The sequence below is a fragment of the Acinonyx jubatus genome, chromosome C2 (genome assembly GCF_027475565.1).
Source record: "Acinonyx jubatus isolate Ajub_Pintada_27869175 chromosome C2, VMU_Ajub_asm_v1.0, whole genome shotgun sequence".
Classification (NCBI taxonomy): domain Eukaryota; kingdom Metazoa; phylum Chordata; class Mammalia; order Carnivora; family Felidae; genus Acinonyx; species Acinonyx jubatus.
In genome coordinates this window covers 128,086,209-128,109,809 of record NC_069384.1, presented here as the reverse complement: position 1 = coordinate 128,109,809, position 23,601 = coordinate 128,086,209, and the positions used below count along the sequence as shown (strand labels likewise).

Here is a 23,601-nt window from a genome sequence, read left to right as displayed (position 1 = left end):
TGATTCAGAGTGTACTGGGGGATTTCTCTGGGTACAAAAGAACTAGTAAGCGCCATTTTCCTCTCCCATCCCCCCAGCATAAACACAGAGCTACAGACACCTGCTACCTAACCTGCTAGCAGTGCACCCCACAGACAAGTTCTCCTAAGGACTTGCACACCTCAAGCCTGTTGTCTTCAGCCCTGGGCTCAGTGCAAGTTTTGTTAATGCCTCCACATTTCAGAGGATCCAGCCTAGGACTAGTGGCTTAGCGCAAATTTTGCTAACACCAATGTCCTGCCCCCAAGCCCTTCTGTAATATGCCCCCTCAGAACGAGCCTTCCTAGGTCTCACTAACATCACAGAGAGCAAGCACAGCCCACAACAGGCAGAGAGTCATGACTGAAAGGAAAAACAACTTGGACACAGTAGCAGAATGCAAGCTACACACACAGGAGACTCCCCGGAAGTGCCAGGGTCTTGTGAACAGGGGCCACTGCACTGCAGGGAACTATAGGACCTTTTCTTCATAAAGCCACTACTTTCACAGCCAAAGAAATAGCTGACTTTCCTCACACACAGAAGCAGATACAGAGAGGTTCACAAAATGAGGAGACAGACAAATATGTCCTAAATGAAAGAACAGGATAACAGCAGGAGATCTAAATGAAACAGAAATAAGTAATGATATAAACAATTTAAAATCATGATCACAGGGTGCCTGGGTGGCTCAGTCATTAAGGACCTGACTTTGGCTCAGGTCATGATCTCGCAGTTCATGAGTTTGAGTCCCACATTGGGTGAGCTTGAGCCCTGCACTGAGTGAGCTCGAGCCCCACTTCAGATGAGTATGAGCCCTGCTTTGGGTGAGCCCTGCTTTGGGTGAGCCCTGCTTCTCTCCCTCTCTGCTCCTCCTGGGACTCTCTCTCTCTCTGCCCCTTGCTCACTTGTACCCTCTCTCTCTCTCTCTCAAAAAATAAATAAATAAATAAATAAAAATAAAAATAAATAAAGTAATGATCATGAAGATATTCACTGGACTTCAGAAAAGGGCAGATGACATCAGTGACACCCTTGACCAAGAGATAAAAACATATCAGAGATGAAAAACTCAAAAAATGAAATTAAAAATACAATAGATGAAGTAACTAGTAGGCTATAGGAAGGAGAGGAATGTATCAGTGACCTGCAGGGTAGAGTCATGGAAAGCAATCAAGCTGAACAGGTGAGAAACAAACAAATACTGCATAATGAGAATATACTTAGGGGAACTCAGTGACACCATCGAGAATAACAACATTCACAATATAGGGATCCCAGAAGTAGAAAGGAGAGAAAGGGGGGCAGAAAATGTATTAGCTAAAAACTTCCCAAATCTGGGAAGGGAAACACAGATCTAGATTCAAGAGGCACAGGAATCCCCAACAAATTCAACCCAAGGAGGTCCACACCAAGACACAGTAATTAAAATGGCAAAAAAGAGGGGCGCCTGGGTAGCGCAGTCGGTTAAGCATCCGACTTCAGCCAGGTCACGATCTTGCGGTCCGTGAGTTCGAGCCCCGCGTCAGGCTCTGGGCTGATGGCTCGGAGCCTGGAGCCTGTTTCCGATTCTGTGTCTCCCTCTCTCTCTGCCCCTCCCCCGTTCATGCTCTGTCTCTCTCTGTCCCAAAAATAAATAAAAAAAAAAGAAAAAAAAAAGTTGTAAAATGGCAAAAAAGAAAAAAAGAAAAAAGAAAAAAAAATAGTGATAAAGAGAAAACAAGAGAGTTACATAAAAAGGAAACCTTAATAGGCTATCAGTTGATTTTTTAGCAGAAACCTTGAAGGCCAAAAGGAAGTGGCATGATGTATTCAAAATATTGAAAGGGAAAAATCTGCAGCCAAGAATACTTTATCCAGCAAGGCTACCATTCAGAATAGAAGGAGAGGTAGTTTCCCAGACAAACAAAAGTTAAAAGAATTCATGACCACTAAACCAGTCCTATAAGCAGTGTTAAGGGGGACTCTGAGAGGAAAAAAAAACCATAAGCAAGAGTTAAAAAATAGGAAGCACGAAAGCAAAAAAAAAAATATATATATATATATATATATGTCTAAAAATCACTCAAGAGAAACACAAAATAAAAGGATTTAAAATATGATACCAAATATCTGAAACATGGAAGGGAGAGGAATAAAGAATGAATTCAAATTAAGTGACCATCAGCTTAATATAGACTTCTATATGCAGAAGATGTTATATATAAACCAAATGGTAACCACAATTCAAAAAACAGTAATAGATACACAAAAAAATATATAGTGTAAGCAATCCAAGTATATCACTAAAGAAAACCAACAAACCATGAGAGAAAGAGAAGATCAGAGAAAAACTTCAACCACAAAACAAGTAACAAAATAGCAATAATATATATCAATAATTATTTGAATGTAAATGGACTAAACACTCCAATAAAAAGACATAGGGTAACAGAGTGGATAAAGAAACAAGACCCATTTATGTGCTGTCTAGAAGAGACTTGTTTCAGATGTAAAGATAACTGCACATTGAAAGTGAGGGGCTAGAGAAACATTTATCATGCAAATGGAGGTCAAAAGAAAGCTAGAGTAGCAATACTTATATGAGACAAAATAGAGTTTAAAACAAAGTCTGTAAAAAGAGGTAAAGAAGGACAGTATACTAAAGTATACAAAGTATACGAAGAAGGACAATACTAAAGGGGACAATCCAACAAGAATATACAACAATTGTAAATATATATGCTCCCAACATGGAACACCCAAATAGATAAAAGTGTTAATAACACAAAGGAACTAATTGACAGTAATACAGTAACAGTAGGGGATTGTAACACCTGACTTACATCAATGGACAGATCATCCGAACAGAAAATAAACAAGGAAGCAGTGGCTCTGAATGACACACTGGACCAGATGGACATTCCATCCTTAAACAGCAGAATACACATTCTTTTCAAGTGTACGTGAACATTCTCCAGAACAGACAACATTTAGGCCACAAAACAAACCTGAACAAATTAAAAAATATCAGTCATACCATGCGTCTTTCTGGACCACAACGCTATGAAACTAAAAGTCAACCCCAAGAAAAAATCTGGAAAGACCACAAATACATGGAGGTTAAATAACATGCTACTAAACAATGAATGTGGCAGCCAATAAATCAAAGAAGAAATCAAAAAGGACACGGAAACGAAGAAAAATGAAAACACAAGAGTACAAAACCTTTGGGATGCAGCAAAAAGAGGTAAATTAATAGCAATATAGGCCTACCTGAAGAAGAAAAATCTCAAGTGAACAACCTAACCTTAACACCTAGAGGAGCTAGAAAAAGAACAAACAAAACCTAAAACCAGCAAAAGGAAGGAAATAATAAATATTAGAGCAGAAATATATGATATAGAAACTAAAAAATAGAACAGATGAATGAAACCAGGAGCTAATTCTTTCAAAAGATCAACAAAATTGATAAACGTCTACTAGACTCATTAAAAAAAGAAAGAAAAGATGGGGCACCTGGATGGCTCAGTCGGTTAAACATCCGACTTTGGCTCAGGTCATGATTTCACGGTCCATGAGTTCGAGCCCTGCATTGGGCCCTATACTGACAGCTCAGAGCCTGGAGCCTGCTTTGGATTCTGTGTCTCCCTCTCTCTCTCTGTCCCTACCCTGCTCGTGCTCTGTCTCTCTCTGTCTCAAAGATAAATAAACATTAAAAATATTAAAAAAAAAAAGAAAAGAAAAAGTTCTCAAAATCACAAATGGAAGAGGAGAAATAACAAGAAACATCACAGAAATACAAACAACTATAAGAGAATATTATGAAAAATTATATGCAAACAAATTGGACAACCTAGAAGAAATGGACAAATTCTTAGAAACATATAACCAACCAAAACTGAGGCAGGAAGAAACAGAAAACTTGAACAGACTGATTACCAGCAAGGAGACTGAATCAGTCAAACAAAGCCCAATACCAGATGGCTTCAGAGGCAAATTCTTCCAAACGGTTAAAGAAGAGTTAATACCTATTCTACACAAACTATTCCAAAAAAAAAAGAAGAAGGAAAACTTCCAAATTCATTTTATGAGGCCAATATCACCCTGAAGCCAAAGCCAAATAAAGATACCACAAAAAAAAAAAAAAAAAAAAAGGGAACTACAGGTCAATATCTCTGATAAATATAGATGCAAAAATCCTCAAGAAAATACTAGCAAACCAAATTCAACAACAGGTTAAAAAAAATCATTCACCATAATCAAGTGGGATTTATTCCCAGGATGCAAGGGTGGTTCAATACTCACAAAAAAAATTGTGATACATCACATCAATAAGAGAAAGGATAAAAACCATATGATCATTTCAATAGATGCAGGAAAAGCATTTGACAAAAGTACAACATACATTCAAACAAAGTAGGTTTAGAGGGAACATATTTCAACATAATAAAGGTCATATATAAAAATCCCACAGCAAACATCATACTCAATGTGGAAAAACCTAGAGCTTTCCCCCTAGGTCAGGAAAAAGACAAGGATGTCCATCCTTATCACTTTTATTTAGCATATTACTGGAAGTGCTAGCTATAGCAATCAGACAACAAAAAGAAATAAAAGGCATCCAAATTGGTAAGGAAGAAGTAAAACTTTCACTATTTGCAGATGACATGATATTACACACAGAAAACCCTTACAGCCTCCACCAAAACTGATAAATTAATTCAGTAAAGTTGCAGGATACAAAATTGATATGCAGAAGTCTCTTGCATTTCTATACACTAATAATGAAGTAGCAGAAAGAGAAATTAAGAAAACAATCCCATTTACAATTGCACCAAAAATAATAAGATACCTAGGAATAAACCTAACCAAAGAGGTAAAAGATCTGTACTCTGAAAACTATAGAATACTTATGAGAGAAATTGAAGAGGACACAAAGAAATGGAAAAATATTGCATGCGCATGGATTGAAGATCAAATATTGTTAAAATGTCTATACTACTCAAAGCAATCTACACAATCAATGCAATCCCTATCAAAATACCACCAGCATTTTTCACAGAACTCGAAAAAACAATCCTAAAATTTGTACAGAACTACAAAAGACCCTGAATAGCCAAAGCAATCTTGAAAAGAAAAAGCTAGAGGCATCACAATTCCAGATTTCAAGCTATATTACAAAGCTGTAGTCATCAAGACAGTACTGTACTGGCACAAAAACAGACACATAGATCAATGGAACAGACTAGGAAACCCCAAAATGGACCCACAACTATATGGTCAACTAATCTTCAACAAAGCAGGAAGAATATCCAATGGAAAAAAGACAGTCTCTTCAACAAATGGTGTTGGGAAAGCTTGACAGCTATATGCAGAAGAATGAAACTGGACTACTTTCTTATACCATACACAAAAAGAAATTCAGAATGGATGAAAGACCTAAAATGTGAGACCTGAAACTATCAAAATCCTAGAAGAGAACACAGGCAGTAACTTCTTTGACTTTGGCCATACCAACTTCTTTCTAGATGTCTTCTGAGGCAAGGAAAACAAAAAGCAAATATGAACTATTGGGACTACTTCAAACTAAAAAGCTTTTACACAGTGAAGGAGACAATCAACAAAACTAAAAGGCAACCTATAGAACGGGAGAAGATATTTGCAAATGACATATCTGATAAAGGGTTAATATCCAAAATCTATAAAAAATTAATAAAACTCAACACCCAGGCACCTGGGTGGCTCAGTTGGTTGAGGATCCAACTCTTGATCTCAGCTAAGGTCTTGGTCTTAGGGTTGTGAGTTCAAGCTCCACGTTGGGCTGTGTGCTGGGTACAGAGCCTACTTAAAAAACAAAACAAGAAACCTCACACCCAAAAAACAAATAATCCAGTTAAAAATGGGCAGAAAACTTGAACAGAAATTTCTTCAAAGTAGACATACTGATGGCCAACAGACACATGAAAAAATGTTTGTCATCACTTACCATCAGGGAAAAGCAAATGAAAACTACAATGAGATATCACCTCATACCTGTCAATGACTAAAAACACCACAAAAAACAACAGGTGCTGGTGAGGATGTGAAGAAAAAGGAACCCTCTTGCACTGTTGATGGGAATGCAAACTGATGGAGTTGCTATGGAAAATAGTATGGATGTTCTCAAAAAGTTAAAAATAGAACTATCATACAGTCCAGCAACTGCACTTCTGGTTATTTACCCAAAGAATACAAAATCACTAATTCAAAGGGATACATGTACCTATGTGTTTATAGCGGCATTATTTTTTTCTAAAATTTTTTTTCTTAATGTTTTTATTTATTTTTGAGACAGAGAGAGACAGAGCATGAGCAGGGAAGGGGCAGAGAGAGACACACACACACAGAATTGGAAGCAGGCTCCAGGCTCTGAGCCATCAGTACAGAGCCCGATGCGGGGCTCGAACTCACAGACTGTGAGATCATGACCTGAGCCGAAGTCAGATGCTCAACCGACTGAGCCACCCAGGCACCCCAATATAGCGGCATTATTTATAATAACCAAGATACGAAAGCAGCCCAAGTGTCCACTGATTGATGAATGGATAAAGAAGTCCTATATATGTATACAGTGGAATATTATTCAGCCATAAAAAAGAATGAAAGCTTGCCATTTGCAACAACATGGATGGAGCTAGAGAGTATAATAGTAAGTGAAATAAATCACTTGGAAAAAGACAAATACCATATGATTTCACTCAAATGTGGCATTTAAGAAATGAAACAAATGAGGGGCATCTGGGTGGCTCAGTTGGTTAAGCATCCAACTCTTGATCTTGGCTCAGGTCATGATCTCATAGTTTGTGAGTTTGAACCCCATGTGGGGTTCTGTACTGACAATGTGGAGCCTGCTTAGGATTCTGTCTCCATCTCTCTCTACCCCTCTCTGGCTCATACACTCACTCTCTCAAAGAAACTTTAAATAATAACAATATGGGGCACCTGGGTGGCTCAGTTGTTGAACATCTGACTTCGGCTCAGGTCATGATCTCGCGGTTCGTGAGTTCAAGCCCTGTGTTGGGCTCTGTGCTGACAGCTCAGAGCCTGGAGCCTGCTTCAGATTCTGTGTCCCCCTTTCTCTCTGCCCCACCCCTGCTTGTGCTCTGTCTCTCTCTTTCAAAAATGAATAAACATAAAAAAATTTTTGAAAATAATATAATAATTAAAAAAATGAGCAAAGAGAAAAAAAAAGAGAGGGAGAGGCATATCAAGAAACGGAATCTTATGTTTGTGGGAATGCAAACTGGTGCAGCCACTCTGGAAAACAGTATGGAGGTTTCTCAAAAAATTAAAAACAGAATTACCCTGGGGCACCTGGGTGGCTCAATAGGTTAAGTGACTGATTTTGGCTCGGGTCATGATCTCGTGGTTTGTGGGTTCGAGCCCTGCATTGGGCTCTGTGCTAACAGCTCAGAGCATGGAGCCTGCTTAGAATTCTGTGTCTCCCTCTTTCTCTGCCCTTCCCCACTCATGCTCTGTCTCTCCCTCTCTCTCAAAAATAAACATGAAGAAAATAAATTAAGCAAATAAAAAATAAAAGTATAATTACCCTATGACCCAGCAATTGCACTACTAGGAATTTATCCAACAGGAATTAGATACATGAGTACTGATTTGAAGGGGCACATGAACCCCAATGTTAATAGCAGCGCTATCAACAACAGCCAAATTATGGAAAGTGCCCAAATGTCCATCAACTGATGAATTCATTAAGAAGATGTGGTATATACTTACAAAGGAATACTACTCAGCAAGGAAAAAGAATGAAATCTTGCCATTTGCAACAACATGGATGGAACTGGAGGGTATTACACTGAGTGAAATACGTCAGAGAAAGATAGGTATCATATGATTTCACTCATGTGTGGAATTTGAAAAACTTAACAGATGATCGTAGGGGAAGAGAAGGAAAAATAAGATAAAAACAGAGAAGGAGGCAAATCATAAGAGATTCTTAAATACAGAGAACTGAGAGGTGATGGGAGTAAGGGGGTGAGAAAAATGGGTGATGGGCATTAAGGAGGGCACTTGTTGGGATGAGCACTGGGTGTTATACATAAGTGATGAATCATTGGATTCTACTCCTAAAGCCAAGACTACACTGTATGTTAACTAAGTTGAGAATAAAAAAAAAAAAAAGAAAGAAAGAAACAGAATCTTAATTATAGAGAACAAAGTGATGGTTACTAGAGGGGAGATGGGAGGGTTGGGTCAAATAGGTGATGGGGATTAAGGATTGCAATTGTTATAAGCACCAGGTGATGTATGGAATTGATGAATCACTATACTGTACACCTGAAACTAATATAACAGTATGTTAACTTTACTGGAAAAAAATTTAAAAAATAAAACAAAAAACAAAATGCACCATACATTTTTGGAAGAAATCACACGAAATAGAATGGATATATGAATGTTTATGTTCATGAGGGCAAAAACCTGCAGTAGTAACACAAACAGCAAGTTCACCTGCCTGTGAAGTATATTTCTATTCTCATGGAAAACAGATGACAAAATTACAAAACTGAAGAAGTGATCAAAGGGTATGCAACTAGGGGCATATGGGAAGATGCGGTTCAAGGGGCAAAAAGTTTCAGTTATGCAAGAGAAGTCAATTCTGGACATCCAAGGTACAATCATGTAACTATAGTTAACAATATTATATTGTATACTTGAAATTTGCTAAGAGGGGAGATCTTAAGTTTTTTACCCATCACCCCCAAAAAAGTAACTACGTGAGGTGATGGACAATGTTAATTTCCTTGATTGGGGTCAATATTTTACAATGTATACATGTATCAAATTATCAACTTGTACACCTTAAATATAAACAATTTTTAATTGTCAACTATATCTAAAGTTGGAGGAAAAGGATGTGTAGCTGAAAAATTCTGGAAAAATAGTACTATTGAGATGTGTCAGGCAGTTTATTAATACATTTTCTTTTTTTAATGCTTATTTTATTGTAGAGAGAGAGAGAGAGAGAAAGAACATGCAGGGGATGGGCAGAGAGAGAGAGAGGGAGACAGAGGATCTAAAGCAGTCTCTATGAGAACAGCAGAGAGCCCAACACGGGACTGGAACTCAGGAACTGTGAGATCATAATCTGAGCTGAAGTCGGACACTTAACCGACTGAACCATCCAGGAGCCCTAAAATATTTTCTTGAGGATTTTTCTTTAAGTTTTGGTGTTTGTTGGCCTCTTAAGTTTTATAGCTTGTTGTGATATATTTCTCATCAAAAACTATTTTTTTTAATGTTTATTTTTGAGAGAGAGAGCACAAGCAGGGGAGGGGCAGAGAGAAGGGGACAGAGGATCTGAAGCAGGCTCTGTGCAAACAGCAGAGAGCCAATTCTGAGCTCAAACTCATGAACTGCGAGATCATGATCTGAGCCAAGGTTAGATGCTTGCACAAATGAGCCACCCAGGCACCCCGCATCTCTCATTTTAAATAAATATTTATATTTGTACAAAAACAAAACAAAAAACAACAAGAGGTAAGAGGAGGAGAAAAACCAGATACTCTAGACAGGCAGGATAACATTAAGTGCAGTGTCTGTCAGCAAGAGACTAATGATCAGTCGTGGTAAGAAGAGATGCCTCTTTCTGAATAAGTGTGCTAGAGCCTGCTCAGGACAGCTTATAATTAATGCTCCCCTCTTAGCAACCTTGCCTTCAGTGACTTCACATTGATACCTTAAAATTGGCCAGGGTGGGAGTATTTACACATTGGAAAATGACAAACACCACAAATCCAGGCACTGTGTGTGCGTGTGCGTGTGTGTGTGCGCGCGCGTGCGCGCACGTGCGCGCATCCCTGAGCTGGTTTAGCTGCATGCAAATGACTTTCTAAAAGAGTGGTGGATTACAAGGAGAAACTGGCAGTACTCTCAGACTTATACTGTGGGAAGATGAAGGAAGATGAAGGCCCAGTGACTTAGAGCCTCTTTTCTGTGAATTAACAAGAGACTTTGATCAACTGCTTGCAGAAAAATTGACATTCCTCTAAAAGGACTTCTGCAGGTGGAGACTGAGCCTACCTAGTCTTGCAGGAGAAAGGAAATAAAGGGAATTATTAATGCAAATGTAAGGAAAGTCAAGCTCAAATAGACCCCCAAGGGCTTAATCTGCATGCATTTCTTCTCTCATTTTCATTTGTTTGTTAGCACGGGGGAAAAACAATGTCCCCAGACAAAAGGATTTTGAAGGTTTGTATGCTGGTCTTTGAAGAAAAAGGTTACAAGAAGGCAAGAGAGTTTAAAGTCATGGGGAAAGACTTAACTCTGGCGTCAAGGACAAAGAAGAAATATAGCAAAGCTAAGAGTACTTTAATAGTTTAAGTAAAATATTAAATGATGTGGCATAAAAATATTAAGTTCTATAAATGCCTAGTTGTTACTCAGAATTTAGTCTGCAATAATTCAGTCTTCAAAAAGATAACTTTCTGAGGTAAAGTCATTTTTCTTTTCTAGACAAAATAAGTTTTACAAGTTATTTCTCTAGATGCTACCTATGAGCGCTCATTAGCTGCCTTGACTCTCAGGGTGAATTCTTTCAGCTTGGCGATTGGTTCCTCAGCTGCAGACACATTCTTGTCCCCTTCATCTAAGTGGAAACTTTGAAAGTTATGTAGTTTTTGAAACAAGATGGAATTCTTTCAAGTTTGTATCTTAGGACACTTAAGAACTTGGATTTGACTTCCAGGATGGTTATACAAAAAGTAAAAGATCAAGTGCTCACAAGGTTAAATTTCAGGAAAGCCCTCTTGGATGCAAGACAAAGGCGGGGTGTAAAACGAAAACAAAAGTAGCTTGAGTTAAAGAGGTCATTTGATTTTAGTCTTCACTCAAGACTGCTCCTCTCTGCCCACTGAAACAGGTTGGTTTTTTCTTTTTCTCATTCTAACTTGGATAAGATTGTTTTTTAAAGCCCAAAGACTTTGTATATTTACCTATGTAGAGGGAGTCTTGATGCATAAAAGTCTGAACGTTTATATGTGCAAAAAAGAGCTATTTAAAAGCAGCTATACACTTTAATCTTAAAACTTAAATCTGAAAATAGCAGGATGAAAATATTTTATTTCTGGTATTATTTTAATACCATTACTTGCCTATACAGCTTTGTTAATGAGAAAATAAGTTTTGCTCTACCTTTTTTTTCTACTTTGTTTTATAAATGCTATGTTTTTTTTGTTCTGGTAATAATTATAAAGACATCTAAAATGTATTCCTATATATCTGCCAAAGGATCATGTCTGCAAATAATTTCCAGTCCTTGTTTTACTTACTCATATTTTTAATAAGATTCTTATTTAAAAATATATTTCCTTAATGTCTTGTATTATTTGGGCATGTTATTCCTTATCACCAGGTTCAAGATTTGTGATGAATGAGAAAGAAAGAACAAAGTGCATACTGTGTTAATAATTAACACATAAGAAAATGATGATCAGAATGGTCTTCCAGATTGTAACTTTTCAAATAACCTTAAGGATAAAAATAGTCATTTTAGATTGTTAGCACCTGGTTTTTACATAACGAAAGAAGTTCTTCTATGTGGCATATTTCCTTGGGGGGGCCTTCTTTGCTTTACTATCCAAAAAGGGTTAGTAAGAATAAGAACATTCTTTTGAAAATGTACAAGTTGGCATACTGTTTTAAAAATAGTAGTTTCATTAATGATTCCATAAGAATGTTAGAGATTCTTCCAAGTACAAAAGCAATCAAAGGGAAACAGAACAGGTAAGGAAGGAGCAAAACAAAACTCAGCACTAAAATAAAAACACCGAAAGTAATTTTTATATACTTTTAAAAACTTGTGAATTCTGTGCAAGCTTATCTTACTTCTATAGGGTGTTAATAACCAATATAGTAAAATAACTAGTGATGAGACAAGAAGATTCCTGGCACATCATCTATCCATTCTAGAGTAATAGCTTTATACCTCTGCTGGTAAAACCTTTAGTTTAACAAATATTTACTGAGCACCTAGTGTGTGCCAGGCACTCTCCAAGGTATTAATTAGAAACATAAACCCAATAAGTCACACTCTTAGGGAACTTAAGCACAGAGGGAAAAGGTAGTCTAGGAAACCCATCTTTTCCATAGGATGGGGTCCATTCTCTAAGAGTGAATGTAGGTATGTATGTAGATATAGCTATTGGATCAGGAAAGTCTTCTGGCAAGGCGAGATCCAGGTTAACTGAGGAGGAAGTGGCCCTTTAAGGGAAGAGCAGGAAAGAGTCTATCAGATAAAGGAACAGAATGAGTAATGATGAAGATATGTGCTGCAGCATGTGTATGCCAGCAAAGTGCTTCAAATGAGTACTATTACTGTCTACAGCGTAAGGCACATAGTAGAGAAATATAGCAGGAACCATGGGTAGGACCACATTAGGGAGGGAGTCTTGGGCATAATGCTAAGGAGCTTGGATTCCATCTTTCAGGTGAAGAAATGTGTCTTTTAGGGGAGAGCTAAGCAGAAGAGTGACAGATTGACATTTTAGAGATAGAGCTCTGGTGGCAGTAAGAAAAAAAATTTTTTTAATTTATTATTCAGAGAAAATGCATGTGCACATAAGCAGGGGAGGGGTAGAGAAAAAGGGAGGTAGAGAGAGAGAATCCCAAGCAGACTCTGCCTGTCAGTGCGCAGCCTGACACAGCTCGAACTCACGAACGGTAGTATCATAACCTGAGCTGAAATCAAGAGTTGGATGCTTAACTGACAGAGCCAGCCAGGCACCCCAGAAAAATATTTTATTTTTTTGATGTTTAATTTTTTGAACAATGTTCTGTCTTTTTTAATGTTTATTTATTTTTGAAAGAGAGAGACACACACAGACACAAAGTGTGAGCGGGGGAGGGGCAGAGAGAGAGGGAGACAGAATCCAAAGCAGACTCCGAAGCAGCTCTGTGCTGACAGCTCAGAGCCCAAGGTGGGGCTCAAACCCATGAATGGTGAGATCATGACCTGAGCTGAAGTCGGACACTCAACTGACTGAGCCACCTGGCTCCCTGAAAATAATTTTATTTTAGATGAACAATGTAATTTACTGACAATATACTGCATAAGAATCACAAAGTTGTATATGTAAAAAATAATAACATTGTTATTCCTTTTGCTGAAATCTAATTTTTCATATGTTAAAAACTACTTTGTGGGTACCTGACTGGCTCAGTTGGTAGAGGATGTGACTCTTGATCTTGGGGTTGTGGGTTCAAGCCCCATATTGGGTGTAGAGATTACTTAAAAAAGGTAAAACCTTAAAAAAAAAACCCAACTATTTTTACATAAAAGTCATTACTTTCATTTAGGGTTTAATGACTAAGAAAATTCCTCAGGGTATTAATTTTATCTTTCATGTTTAAATCCTAGCTCTTACACACAGACTTGTAAAACCAAAGGATGAAAAAATAACCTTGGGGATATATTCCTAAGTGGTTTCCATTAAAAGGTTTCAAATTTCAAAGAGTGGCAGATTCAGTCTCACCTATGTTATGGCAACAATCTATTCTCTAGTTTTTGTTGTTGTTTTTAATATTTATTTATTTTTGAGAGAGAGAGAGAGAGAGAGTGTGTGTGTATGCATAAGTGGGGAGGGACAGAGAGAATCACAAGCAGGTTCCACAATCAGCATGGAGCCTGACTCCTGTGCCTGTGAGATCATAACTTGAGCCGAAATCAAGAGTCGGATGCTAACTGATAGAGCCACCCAGGCGCCCCAATAATCTATTCTTGAGTAAAAGAACAAATACATGCTAGATCAAAAATTGTTTCCTTTTAAACAATATTAAAATGAATATTCTGTATTCCTTTTGACATTTAGATTGGAGCCATGGCTTTGGAACACAACCAGTCAACAGATTACTATTATGAGGAAAATGAAGTGAATGGCACTCATGACTATAGTCAGTATGAAGTGATCTGTATAAAAGAAGAAGTCAGAAAATTTGCAAAAGTCTTCCTGCCTGCCTTCTTCACAATAGCTTTCATCATTGGAATTGCAGGCAATTCCATACTAGTGGCGATTTATGCCTATTACAAGAAACAGAGAACCAAAACAGATGTGTACATCCTGAATTTGGCAGTGGCAGATTTACTCCTTCTATTTACTCTGCCTTTTTGGGCAGTTAATGCAGTTCACGGGTGGGTTTTAGGGAGAATCATGTGCAAAGTCACTTCAGCCTTGTACACTGTCAATTTCGTCTCTGGAATGCAGTTTCTGGCTTGTATCAGCATAGACAGATATTGGGCAGTAACGAAAGCCCCAAGTCAATCAGGAGTGGGGAAACCATGCTGGCTTATCTGTTTCTTTGTCTGGATGGTTGCCATCTTGCTGAGTATACCACAGCTGGTTTTTTATACAGTAAATCACAAGGCTAGGTGCATTCCCATCTTTCCATATCACCTAGGAACATCAGTGAAAGCATCAATTCAAATGTTGGAAATCTGCATTGGATTTGTAATACCCTTTCTTATTATGGGAGTATGCTACTTTGTCACAGCAAGGACACTCATCAGGATGCCCAACATTAAAAAATCTCGACCCCTCAAAGTTCTGCTCACGGTGGTTATAGTTTTCATTGTCACTCAGCTGCCTTATAACATTGTCAGGTTCTGCCAAGTCATAGACATCATCTACTCCCTGATCACTGATTGTGACATGAGCAAACGCATGGATGTTGCCATCCAAATCACAGAGAGCATCGCACTCTTTCACAGCTGCCTCAACCCAGTCCTGTATGTTTTTATGGGAGCATCGTTTAAAAACTACATCATGAAAGTTGCCAAGAAATATGGGTCCTGGAGAAGACAAAGACAAAACGTGGACGAGATTCCTTTTGACTCAGAAGATCCTACAGAGCCAACCAGTACTTTTAGCATTTAAATGTAAAACTGTCTCTTGCTTCGATTCACATGAATGATGCTTCTCCCCAGAGAAAACATCTGCTTTATTCTGAAACTTAAATGTTAAACACTGTGGTGCCAACTTATAACAATCAAAAGGTGGGGGAGGATGGGAGAACGTAGCAGCCAGGAAGAAGAGGAAATGAAACCACAAGTGCACAAAACATGAACTTAACATTAACAATATAGGAAAATAGTATTAACAGATATTAATAATGAAAACACTATGCTATAAATTAGGCCATCTGAAACAGATTAATACCGAGGCTTATATAAAGGAGCATTTATAATTATTTTAAATGATCTAAATTTTAATATAAGAATGACTTCACTGCATAATTTCAGTACTTGAATAACTATACAGCAAAATTTAATCCTTTTTTCCCATTTCGTAGTTTGTGATTTTGTAAGACCCCAGACAGAATAAACAATTTAACAATAAAAAAATACATAAAAAGCTTTAATGGCCCTTTTAATACATCCCTGGTAAATTTTTTTCTTTTTTTTTTCTTTTTCTTTTTATCCCTGCTAAATTTCTGAACACATAATTTTGCTTCCATGATGTCAACTTTCTTTAATAATAACTTGGTTATCTTATTAGATTTACATGTATACTCTAGAAGAAATCTTTACATAATCATATTTACCCAGGTTCCAATTTTATGACTTCCTAAAGTACTCATCCATTTATGTGAGTCTATTACCGAGGGTTAAGAATACATTTTCTCATGTGTAGATTCTTATTTTTTTGCTTAAGCACTTGTATTTTTAAGCAATGAAGAAACGTGACACAATAAATGATTTCTAATAACATGTACATCTTATCTCTTTAAATACAATTATTTATAAATTATATTTCATTTAATATATCCCTATTAAAATTTAATTTTGATAAAAATTACCATGATCACAAATAGTGTGCACAGATATGAATTTTCTCTCATAAACCTTAAAAAATTGTGAATTGTAAAACTGAAAAAAAGACATGTTTTTTGCTCTTAAATATCACCGAATCAAGATATGTTATTTTAAAATTACTTTTCTTTTTAGCAAATATTTCTAAATTTCAATATGCTTTTAAAGGCAGAATTTAAGGAACTATGATCACAAAACTAATAACTATGTATCACGTTATTCTAGCACAGCACCTGGCACAAAGGATGGATCTGAATACTCACCACTGCTCCACCATTTCTTGCCATTAATTACATAGCTATCTCCGTCTTGTTGGATGCTACATTCAATATTTGTGGCATCACTTGAAGCTACATCGGGCTCTATAAATAAGCAAAGGTTGAATTTATGGGCAGGCAGACATCATCTACTTACAAAAGAGACTTTGAATAAGGAAATGTGAACTCTTTGAGGATAGAGGCATGTTCCTTTCCTTCCCCCCATCCCACCCTGGTCCTCCCAGAACCTACACATAACAGGTATTCAAAAAGTGTACATTGGAAGAATGAATTTCGAACACTGGGATCAGCAATCTGAATTGTGTTCTTGGCTCCCTCACTGGTACATGATTTGAGATAACTCATGGAATCCATTCTCCAAACATCAAAACTAGATTAAAATGCTGTTCTTTATTTCCCACAGTGGAAATATACTAAATACTTACAAGTCAGATTTCCATATAATTTACTATTTTAGACAATTTCTAACTATGCCTTGAGAATTCCATCTCACCAATTTATTCTGCATGCTCAACACAATGTCTTCAGAAAGTTTTTCATGGGACACCCTTACACAACTGCTTTATTATATGGCATTTCAGAATGTAAAGGCTAGCCCTCAATCATAGTAATGTGCACTTGTCAATATCCTGCTTTTTTAAATGGGTCCTTCAGATATTTTGTATATTCTATTTCTAAAACTAGAGACCCAGTTCCTTTAGACGGAGTGGTGTACTTGCTCTGTAACCTCCAATTAGTGCTTTGTAGAAAACACATCATACTATAGGTGTTCAATAAATGCCTCTTACTGATTTTAAATGAAGATCAGTTTTCCTATTATAAACATATGCAATATTATAGAAGAGTTTAAAATCTGGCCAGAATTATGGCCAGATGACATATAGTTTAATTCTAAACTCAACTATACAATGACTTTTTCCTTTGAAGAATTCGTTATTGCTGTTTCCTATGTACAACTGGTACCAAACCCTTTTTCATTAACATGCCCCTAATTTTACTTCCCCACATGAACATAATTTGAACAATGTAACTAGCATTGGTGAATGTTCTATTTTTCTAGGTTTATGGCAGGGTTAAATATTTTCTATCAACATAAAATTATCACAAATATGAGTATTTCATCATAAGGGCAAAAAAGATATTAAATATCCATAGATAACAATTTTTGAAATGCTAGTCAAAAGATTATGAAGTTAGGTTTACTCTGTGCTAAATGGCTAAAGTAGACAGCCAGAAAACATCAGCTGTGGTATCCTCCCAAATGGGAAGGCAATTTTATTCTGCACATTTAAAAATCCCAAAATTTGAAACTGCACTCAAAACAATCATATTTACATTTCTAGCCATGGGTGAATTTGCCTGAAACACAGAGGCACCTCCCTCCTTTCTTTAGCTCATCCATAATAGCTCCAGGATAACTCTCTGCACAAGGGAAGAACCGTGATTTGCTTTTACCCGTCATACAGAAGCAGGATGTAATGTTTCCTTGAAGAAGAGGCTCAAGCCACTGCTGCTTCTGCTTTTCACTTCCATATAGGTGGAGCACCTCCATGTTCCCTGTGTCTATACATAAGAAAAAACATTTCTTTTACATTTAAAAATTTATCAATACAAAATCCAAACTTATGTTGACAATATACACATGTACCTTTTAAGTATTTGCTAACAAAAATATTTTGAAACATGAAATGTAAATATAATTTATAATGAAGATATTCCATAAATAGTTATTATAAGTATATGGCATTTGGTGCACATTTATTCAACTTGTGAATTACACACACTTGTCTGCTTCATCTCAATAAAGCATGGCTCTAATGAAGGTTGACTCAATTAGGACTAAGGGAAACAATTTACTGGCTTAATCTTTCCCGGCTCTCTTGCAAATATGCTCTGCTAGGGGTGATGGCTCCTGGAAAACAATTATCATTACATGTTCTATTGAGAATCCAGCACTGAGACTCCTGTTCCTCAAGCATACACTGTGCTTTCTAACTTTCATACATTTGCTTGTGCCAAGCCTTCTTTCAAGTACAAATCTACCCATCATTCCTAAGTAAATTCCTGCTTCTGAGCCACTTGCATTGTGAAGAATCTCTGATTACCCAGTCAGAAATATCTCCTTCCTCTGAACTCACAGAGTAATTGTCTCTACCTCTACCAATGCTCTTACTTCTGTGTGCCCCCTACCATCTAGAAAAGTACCAGGTCGAATCTCGAGAATGCTAAACACAGAATCCCCAACAGAAAGTGACGGCAGATAACTTCAAAGACCCTTTCCAACACATCAGAGGGTGTTGTTCAGTGACTGATACACTAGTATCATTCTCATATAAGAAAAAGAATACTTCATGTCTGCTATGGAGCAAAATGCTCTAGAGGCTTTCCTCTGATATTCACTCCTATCAAACTTCAAAAAATGTTACCTGAAACTCTTCCTTTGAAAACTGATTACTCAAAATTTTGAGGAAGCATTTTTCAATATCACCTCTTAAAATGACATTACGGATAGTCACTGAAATGCCTATGAAAACTGAGTTAAATGCATGTTAAGTCTCTTAAAATATGTTTGCACTCTGATTAGACACTACTAACAGAGCCAAAGTTATACTAAAATGCACAAAATTCGTATAGATGAACAAATTCTTAAAATTTGTTAAAGCTTAAAAGCTTTTTGAATGAGGGAAAAAATGAGTCCTCAGCTATAATTAATGAAACTCATCATTTTCTTTGCTTATTTTAAATTGTTTCTTGTTATAGTTCAAATGAAGTAAATACTGAATTAGATCTTTCCAAAAATTATCAGTTTATTCTGAGAAGCTGGCAAAACAAAGTTATATTTTACAGGATGGGAAAAAACCTAGATAAATTATTTCTACAAAAAAATCACCAGCCCCAAAATCAGCCCAAAGGCCCCAAATTTTCTAGTAAGAGCTTTAGAATTAAAAATTGCTATTTTCAGGGGCACCTGGGGTGCTCAGTCGGTTAATCGTCCAACTCTTGATTTCGGCTCGGGTCATGATCTCATAGTTTGTGAGTTCAAGCTCCATGTGGGGCTCTGCACTGATGGCACAGAGCCTGCTTGGGATTCTCTCTTTCCCTCTCTCTGCACCTCCCCCGCTGGTGCTCTATCTCAAAATAAATCAATAAACATTTCTAAAAAATTCCTATTTTCAATATCCCAATATATAATACTGTATGACTTAATGAAGGGCAAAAAAACAAAAGACAAATTGGAAAGCTACATATGGTTCCCATAAGGTTTTAGAACTATTTGAGAAGCTTGAGTAGAAATTTATCTTTTATACTTAAGAAAACTCCCAAAGTATTTAATTGACATCAGTTACATTCCCTTCTTCATCTGCTCTGGAAATGCTCCAAAACCCAATCCCCAAGGGCTTCATGAAGATAGCTCCACCACAAACGGTAAACGCCTAGTGTTCTATTTACAGTTTTACACATCTTTGTTTGCTAAGGAGAGTTGCTGATCAAACTTTGGTCAAAGAAAATGTATTTTCCTGGCCAATTTAAAAATTTCAGCAGAACGGTGATGTCATTTAGATAATACAACTAACAGACTCATGAAACTTTAATACTAGAAATTTTAATGCTAGAAAAAAAGACCTTCCAGTGAAAAGTGAGTTCACGGGTCAAATGAAGAAATAGTGGCAGAGCAGTGTCTACAGAGGAAGTCTTCTGTGGCATTATTTTTCATATTATGACCCATTAGTAGGTCATGAAATAAATTTAATGGAATATGGCTAACATTCTTTAAAAAATGAAATAGATCAAAATAGAATACATTAGATTAGACTCAGTGGAAAATATCTGAATATGTTGCATGCAATAAGGGAAACTATTATTTCACGGAACTCTTTTTCAGTCTTCCCCCCGCCCCCCGCCTTGTACAATCCATCCATCCACGAATATACACATAAAACTACATAGGCTACAGACTGGGTCACAATATGAAATATATTTCTTACTATGAGTAGCAATAAAAAAAGTTCTAAATAAAAGACTACCAGTAATCCTTCCATGAAATTATGCCCCCTTTGTAGCATAACATAATAGCTTCACACAAATGAGATGAAATCTTTAGAAATTCTAGGATAGATTTCTTGATTTTTACAATAGCCTCATTATTAGATTAAAATGTAGTACAGCAGTAATTTGATAAACTGGTGTTTTGAAGAGGATTTCCTTCCACTTACCACGTCAGGGATAAGTTCAACCATCATCAGAAGTCCATGAACTATCTTAATAGTTGGAAATAAATGAGAGTTAAAGTCCAGGGTGCAAACACTGTGCTATGCAACCATATTGTGTTTTCTCTCAGACATCCAATATTCTTCTTTTTGGCAGTTCCATCCTTCATTAACCCTTTTTGAGACAGCTTTAGCACTAGGGCCATACAATAAGCACAATAGGCAGTATCAAGGTCTAACTTGTGCAGTGACAACATAGGATATCATATGGAGAGAGAGAATCCCAAGCAGGCTCCACACTGTCAGCTCAGACCCTGACAGGGCTCGATCCCATAAACCGTGAAACCATGACCTGAACCAAAATCAAGAGTTGGATGCCTAACTGACTGAGCCACCAAGTGCCCCTATATTTATTATTTATTTCTGTTTCCCTCCATTAGGATATCAGCTCCATGAGGGCAGGAATTTTTGTGTATTTTTTTCCTTGATATATCCCAAGGATCTAGAACACTAAATAATTAGTGAATAGATGGAGAGACAGGCTAACCAAAAGAGTTAGAACTCTCTAGCCATTCCAACTAGCCATAGAAATATCCAATACCCAATCATGAAACTGCAATCCTTATAATGCAATCCTTTGGTGGTGATCTCTATTCACTAATACTCTTAATGTAATGATATTTAACCAAAGAATAATCCAATGAGGACACTGGATCCATTTTTTAATATTTAAATCAAAGTAAGTGAAAAGTAAAACTACAGACAAGTTTATAAATCCATGATTTTGTGTAGAAAAACTTCCTGTCATAAAATAGACAAATTTCAAACACTCCTTAAAATATCTGAGAAAGTTTTGTTTTTAAATAATGCAGTAACCTGGTGCTTGGCAGTTAAAGACATCTGGAGCAAAAAAGCATTTTCCTGTTTCTTCAGCAATCAAAGCATAGTCCACCTGGCTGAGACCGCTTACAGCTGGCAAAAACAAGTTCCAGAGGCCTTCTGCTTTGGCCATTTCCTGTCAAGGTGATGAATACGCCAGTGTGATCATAATTTACCATGAAATAAAATAGTTTATTTTTAAAAGATATTGTTATTTATACTTTTTGCAATTTAAAAACACCTATGAAATTATTTATTTCATTTATCCTACAGTGTGTGAAACCAAATAGTTATTAATTCATTATAAAACAACAATCAAAAGGCATTAAAGAAATGCCTTTTCCTCCAAGTTTCCCTAGATTTGGCTGAAAAACTAAATTTGCTTTCTTGGGTACTTCTTACTGAATCACAGAATTATGATTATAGAATCTTACAGAATTCTTACAGAATCTCCCACATTTGAGCATAATTATGCCACACATACTATTTTGCACAGTTCAGTTTCTTACGTGTGTGGTGGTTAAGATTTAAAAACATCAAATTTAGATTGAGCCCAGGTGGGACAAATGTCTTGCTTGACTTCTGTCTCAATTGAGTGACAGATGGTAGTGAGTGGTGTTGATCATATTTTTTCTTTGAACAGCTCTAAGAGGCTGTCTCTGTCTTCATCACATACCATACACAAAACACTATGTAGCCTAATTTGCATACTACATATTCTATATTTTCTTTTTAAAAAGTTATTGATGTATTTATTCACTACATACAGAACAACAGCAAATAACAAACTGAGGTCTCAAAAAACAAACGAAAAACACCTGCATTAAAAAAAAAAAACCAAAACCTGTATATAAATTTTCCATTATTAAAGGTTTTCTTATTTTCTTACCTTGAGTTTATCAATCACTAAAGGTTTTTTCCATCTGTCCACTGAATTTTCATTTTGAACATAGAACTCAATTACCTCCTTAAAGTAATAACAAGAAAAAAGTTCATTAGCTAAAGTTAATACAAAGTAAATAATGCCATAAGCTGCTAATATCCAAAGTAAACATATTTAGATGAAGAGGTTTTTAAAGCTGCTATTTGATCAGTAATATTTCTTTCTGAAGCCAGATATAGGAGTATAAAAAATTCTAGAGGTTTGCTGCTCACAAAATTATGCTGCCTCAATATTAGATGACAGCCTTACAAAATCTTGTACTAAGATTTGAATGTTCCAATTTTAGCAACACAGCACACTGGATGGTCACAAGAACCCCTCTTAAAGCAGAACAACTAAAAATGCCAGAGAAAATATTTAAAATAATTTAAAAAATACATGTAGTAATGAATAGCTATGTCAGAAGAAAAATAAGGAAATTTCTCAAAGGTCAGAAATAAAGAAGCCTGAGTTTTCAAGTGTTGCTAAAGTACTTGTTTCAAGCCACCATTAGCAAAAATTAGCAAAACCAATTTTTTAACAGACTCACATTTTTTAACTATTTTAACCAATAGTTTAACAGACTCACACTCTCCAAAGACTACAAACTAATGATCAGATACAGAATATAAAGTATTTGTGTCCAATAGATTTCAAGAATAAAGGAGAATTAAAAGTATGACAAGGGTTATCAGAATAAGCCAAATTTGAAAAAGAACCAAAAAAAAAAAAAAAAAAAGAAAAGAAAAGAACCAAATGCAACTTGAGAAAAGAAAAACCATGGTAATTAAAAATTCAATGGCAGTTGTTCTCAAACACCATTGGTATCAGAATCACTTGGGGCACTTGGTGAAAAGACAAGAATCCATGACCTATTTTACTTCAATGAGCCTAGGGCTTCTGTATTCTTTACTATCTTTGGCAATTCTGACACTCTCCAACTTTTGAGAGAACCACTGTTCTATGGATGGTTGAAAAGTAGATTAGATATAGCAGAACAAAAATAATTTGGAAGAAAAAGCATGAAGAAATTACTCCTTTCTATGAATGAGGCACAGAAATTCAATAGAAGGAAAATATGAATGATTAAGAGATATGATGCAAATAGAGAAATGTTCTCACATCAGTCTAACTAGGGCCCAAGATCAAGAGTATAACAAAAGGGGATACTGGAAAAATTTACTTCTGAGTTTTTAGAACTGATGAAAGATACCAATCTTCAAATTCAGAAAACAAAGTAAAGCCAAAGCACAAACTATACAACACCAAAGAAAAATAAAAGCTCTTAAGAGGAGAAAGAGGAGGGGAGGACAGATCACTGATAAACAAGTAAGACTGAGAACTGATTTCCCAGAGCAACAAATGAAGCCAGAAATCAGTGGGACAAGGCCTTCATTTGCTGAGAGAAAGTAACTGTCAACCTAGAATTCTATATCCAATAAAACAATCTTT

The 23,601-nt window shown here is 36.4% G+C and overlaps 2 protein-coding genes across 3 annotated transcripts in view; one reads left to right on the top strand and one right to left on the bottom strand.

Moving 5' to 3' along the window:
- ACAD11 (acyl-CoA dehydrogenase family member 11) overlaps positions 1-23,601 on the bottom strand; it is an 88,357-nt gene that overhangs the window by 27,150 nt on the left and 37,606 nt on the right. For both annotated transcript variants that reach the window (XM_015085571.3, XM_053221447.1), the window contains exons 10-13: positions 22,117-22,194; positions 21,225-21,363; positions 17,596-17,703; positions 16,126-16,224 (exon numbers count right to left, since the gene is read on the bottom strand). In XM_015085571.3, the coding sequence (XP_014941057.1) occupies positions 16,126-16,224; positions 17,596-17,703; positions 21,225-21,363; positions 22,117-22,194 (424 nt within the window). The remainder of the gene's footprint in view (positions 1-16,125; positions 16,225-17,595; positions 17,704-21,224; positions 21,364-22,116; positions 22,195-23,601) is intronic.
- On the top strand, positions 10,623-15,764 carry ACKR4 (atypical chemokine receptor 4). The gene is made up of 2 exons (XM_015085591.3): positions 10,623-10,918; positions 13,866-15,764. Exon 2 carries the CDS (start codon positions 13,875-13,877, stop codon positions 14,925-14,927), a length of 1,053 nt encoding a protein of 350 aa, XP_014941077.1. The 5' UTR covers positions 10,623-10,918; positions 13,866-13,874; the 3' UTR covers positions 14,928-15,764.